This window comes from Antennarius striatus, chromosome 14, assembly GCF_040054535.1.
Source record: "Antennarius striatus isolate MH-2024 chromosome 14, ASM4005453v1, whole genome shotgun sequence".
NCBI classification, from domain to species: domain Eukaryota; kingdom Metazoa; phylum Chordata; class Actinopteri; order Lophiiformes; family Antennariidae; genus Antennarius; species Antennarius striatus.
Genome location: NC_090789.1, coordinates 17509506 through 17514425, shown reverse-complemented (window position 1 = coordinate 17514425; position 4920 = coordinate 17509506). Strand labels below are relative to the sequence as shown.

The window sequence follows — 4920 nt, the reverse complement described above, 5'->3', positions numbered from 1 at the left end:
TCAGAAATAAGGATTTGTGCTTCTTTGTAAATGAAGCATTCAGATGTCCTCATATCACTGATGTATGATCACATTTCTATATGCTGTAATAATATATATCAATAGGGTTTGCGGCCCTGATCGGCTTCCTTGGTTCTTGGAAATCCAGTTTAGTACAAACACACTCGGATAGGAATGGATTACCGATGAGTGTGAGATGATTGCTAAAGGAAACCTGCATTTTCTAAAACTCTTGGTTGTCCTTTTGTCACTTTTGCAATGCTTTTGAAACTTTCTGAGCAATTCAAAGACTTTTCATTGTAGTTGTAGTCAGTTGCAAACATACTGAGATGCATCAGTAGTAAATGGAAGGACAGAAATTTCAAGGATGTTTTACTGAAGCATGTAATAATGAAACAGATTTTGTTCTGCTTTTATTAAGCTTCGGCTGAGACTGATCGGAGGGTGGTCCTTGACACGTTTTTGTAATATCCTCATGATAACTAACCCTTTATTGAAACAATAACATAAACCTAATGAGTGTTTCATCACGGTGTAATGAGCTGACGTGTGGTCTTTGTGTTCAGATCACTCACCTCTGTGTCGTCTTTGTGGGACGTCTAAATGAGTCCCCAAAGGCTTTAAGTACCACATTTAAAGGTACCAGGATGTTCCATGGGGCAATTAATGTAGGTGTAGTAGAGAATATTGCCCTGCAGTTAATAGGGCTGATGATTGTATCATAATGAGTAACATAAATTAGGGTCCTGCTGTGTGGTACTACAGTGATGTGAGTATTCTGTTGTATTTGTGGTGATTCAGTGTAAATGTGGGTGGAGATGCCTCTCTACTGTGGTGGGGGTCAAGGAGTTAGCCAGTAGCGAGCAGTTAAAGGCTGGCGGTTTTCATCGTCATTTCCTGATCTGGAAATAGCGCTTCAATCAGATTAAATGAGCATAACTGCCGCCACAAAATGGACTTTGTTCACAGGTTATTTTACCAATCGTTTTAATGGAAGGTAATAGACTATTTTTTCCCCCCATATCCAATGTGTTTTTTCTATCTGCATAAATGTGATGTTAACATTTCAGTGTGGTTACGGACTGATTTTCCACACCACATCAGTAAATGTCAAAAGCTGTTAAATGACATTTTCTCTGTAGGCTGACTTGTGTCGAAACGACATCGACTGGAAGAAATATATTGTACAGAAGAAGAAATATAAAGACTGACGTCCTACAGACGGTTGCCTCGGTACTTCAAAGTCCTTCAGGTTTTTGATTTAGATAGCTGACTTTTATGTTGCTCTCACTTTGACGACGCTCGCTTTGCTCTCTTCAAACCCACATATTTGATGCAACAAGCTGTTCTTTGGCAGCTGTCAGAAAGAAAAAAAAGTAAAGCAAGGAAAGATGAAACAAAGAAGATGAAGCGGATGAGTTTCATTGAAGAGAAGTGGACAACACGAGATCACAAAATAACACATGTAAGAGGGATGTCTCCGTTCACAGCAGCGAAGGGTCGACACCAGACGAACATCACAGCTTAGGAGGTGAAATTAGTTTCACACATCGAGTTGATATTTCATTTGGAGGTCAGCTGATTCCACAGATTTTATTACATTACCAGAGTGAACATGAACAAAGGTCATGTGGAGGATAATGTGACCCTGCCGGCACTTACATTTATTGAGGCATGCGCCACACAGAATTCTGCACACCATAAGCAGTTCGTTCACATCGCCTCCTTTCAAAGCAGGCTGAAAACGACTTCTTGAACGTTGCGTTTGATTTCTTGTGTTGCAGCTGGACTGGTTTGGATTGTGATAAGCGGGCGATGCGGCCTTGATTGAGGCAGTTGTTAAAATGATTCACAAGCCTCCCACAAGCATTTAACTAACACCGGTTACCAGGAGAGCTTTCCTCCTCAGGCGTGTTTGCCTTTGAACATCTGCAGTCAACAGCACCTCGTGTATTTTTGGGTAAATTGAGCCTCCTTGTCATCGGAGCTCAACCATAAAATTTAATTACGCCTCCTGTGTATTACTATTTGAGTTTCAACAGATCTGAACAAATACGAGCATCACTTCAGCACACTTACAATTACCTAAACCGAATCTCGACACAGATTCGTGCACTGGCTGCCTCTGCAGATCAGACCTGCGTGGCTTTGTTTGATGCGTGTCAGCAAAGCGCTGTTCCTGTCAAGGTGGAAAAGTGAAGGCAGTGACATCTCTCTTGGATCAGGTTTGATTCCCCCCCCCCCCTGCAGCGGATACGCACACGCTCTTTCAACATACAAGTCTGTGCTGGCTTGTAAACATGAAATCACTGAAATAGCAGCATCATTAGGAGCAGTGCTGTCGTGCTTGGAGGAAAAGGTAGGCCAGGGATCGTCATAACAACCATCCACCGATGTATACAAAATATATCTCATATTTGACCTTTTAAAGCACTTTTCCTGCCCATGCATTGTTTTCAGGTGTGTGTGTGTGTGGGGGTCAGCATTTATAATTCAAAGCATGTCAATGAGTAATTAATAGTTTGGAAAAGGTAGTGAATTTTTTCCCACAATGCCTCAGGTTTGGAATGACTCTGGATCTCATTTGGTCAAACAGGATCAACAAGAACTTCTTCCGCACACACAAGAAACACAATATGAATCTCTTTTTTTTAAAAAGAATGTTTACCTCAACGATTAGAAATTAAAAAGTCATGAAACTATAATTACAACTCTGATTATAAGACGGCACTGAGAGGATTCATAAATTCAGCCGAGCACCTCTAAATCCTCCTCACATGATAAATGTGGGGAGGATTCCCGCGTCGGGCTGGAGCCGGCTCTCAAACTGATGGAGCCGTACAACTTGGCTGCGTGTTTGGAATAAGCGAAGGCTTTCCTCCTCATCATCTCCCCTTTCCACATGGAGATCATCAGCAGGGTGGAGAGCAACACGCCACCGAGGGTGAGCAGGCACAGTCCCGCTATGACGCACCGGTCCAGGTGGGCCCCGACCCGGGCTTTGTCCCTCTCCAGCCGCTCCATGTCCCTTGCGGACACGCTGTCCGGATCCACGTGGACGTCTCTGGGGACCGTGTAGGATATAGCGACCAAAGAGATGCCGGTCACCAGGCATGTCACGGCGGTGATGAAGCCGTAATCCACAGATTTCCCCGGGCCGTCGGAGAGGTCGTCGTCGGACAGCAAGTAAAGTTCCGGGATGTCCTCTTCCTCCTCCTCCTCCTCCTCCACCTCCTCTCCCTCTTCTTCCTCCTCCTCCTCCTCGTATAGTTCACTTGAGAAGCTCTGATTAAGTCTGCAGCTATGTGTGATTGTTTCTAATAGCTGAACGTCATCATCATCATCTTCTTCTTCTTCTTCATCACCGGGGTGTTTGCTGAACGATGTTTCCGTCTCCAGCTCAGTCGAAGCGGCTCTCCGCGCCTCCGTCCGCGGCGCGGAGCCGTCTCCTCCGCCGGGGTGACGCGACTTTGTTTCGTCGCTGATAATCCCGTTGATGCACGGCTCCTTCAGAACCGGGGAGGCATCTCTCGGATCGGGTCGGTCAAAGTAAAGCAGTTCCAGATCAGCCATTTGCGCATCAGGCTGCCAAGCCCATGCGCCCGTCTCTGTCAGCGAATCATGGAGAACAGAGAGAGACGAGACGTTTAAAGTCTCTGGAAGGACTTTGTCGCTCCACTCTATGTCTGTGTCTGAAGTATGAGCCCGATCCAGCTGTGCACCCCTCTCTCCAGTATGTCAAAGCAGGCTGCAGCCAAAGTCACACTTTATCCGTGTTGTTTTCCTGACTTCTTCCAGCTGTCAAACCAACAGTCGCTCCAAAGGAAACCCCCAATCCAAACCGCGCCAGACGCGCCACTCAATGCGGTTAAACGGATTGTCATCAAACCACAAGACGCGGTTTTCTGAGCAGTTCTCTCCCCGCCGGTGGCAGCTCACATCCCGGCTGCCTCTGCGCTCCGGTCAATTAGAGGGAAAGGTTTGGCAGACCCCTCCCACGGACGGAGCTCAGCAGACCGCCTCATGATGTGGACGAGCGGGGAGAGAGGTTGTACATCACCTGCTCATGTTCCCGGCAAAGGGTCATGAGCAGTAATTACTGGTTAATTAATAGAAAATGTTTTACAAATTACATTAAAAGCAAATTTGAAGCTTCACAATCAGGTTTATTATCAGGTGAGAACACAATCACTGATTTTGATGTTTTTCCACAATGATCAAACTACACCAGAATAATGAATTGAAAGGGAATATAAAGCAGAGCAATTTTTTTTAAAAAATGTACAATGTATGTGAGAGTTTCATTATAAATGAGAATATATGGATATGAAACACTGGTAAGTATATAATCTTCATACAACACAGTAGCCTGTATGCAGTCACCAATTCATGTCTATTTATAGTGTATATCGGTGTAGGTTTGACAGTGACACTGCAGGAAGAGGTTCATGTACAAGTCAGGTTGCCAGGTTTCCTAAAACTCCCTCTGTTGAGTCATTGGTGACTCCCTCCCATTCTCCTCCCTCTCTCCAGTAAAAACCAGTGTGGCTGCATTTAAATCCATCCAACCATTTCCTTATAGATGAGATGATCGGAATCGTCTTGTCTTCAGGCACTTTCCCACTTTGCGGGTCAAGGGTGTGGCTTGAAACTATCCCAGCTGTCCACGGGTGAGAGGCGGGGTACATCCCGGATGCGTCGCCAGCGCATCATGGATATTTTAATATAAAGAAGTGACACTATGGGGTATGTTGTAAGGAGTAGCCTGTCTGATCTTTACCTGACTGTTCTGTGGTGTAGGACCTCTGTGCTTGTTGCAGTTTGTTAACACTACGTTTGACTGAAACGGTGTCCATCAGTGCACCTGAGACCAGTACGCTGATGATTGACTTTGATCACATATTTTGGATATTGCTGCTG

The 4920-nt window shown here is 45.1% G+C and overlaps 1 protein-coding gene across 1 annotated transcript; it reads right to left on the bottom strand.

The window, feature by feature from the left end:
• Window positions 1-1416: 1416 nt before the first annotated feature.
• On the bottom strand, window positions 1417-4123 carry LOC137607665 (transmembrane protein 74). Its single transcript, XM_068333575.1, has 2 exons — window positions 3276-4123; window positions 1417-3245 (listed from the first exon to the last, which is right to left on the bottom strand). Exons 1-2 carry the CDS (start codon window positions 3571-3573, stop codon window positions 2749-2751), a joined length of 795 nt encoding a protein of 264 aa, XP_068189676.1. The 5' UTR covers window positions 3574-4123; the 3' UTR covers window positions 1417-2748.
• Between the last annotated feature and the right edge of the window lie 797 nt (window positions 4124-4920).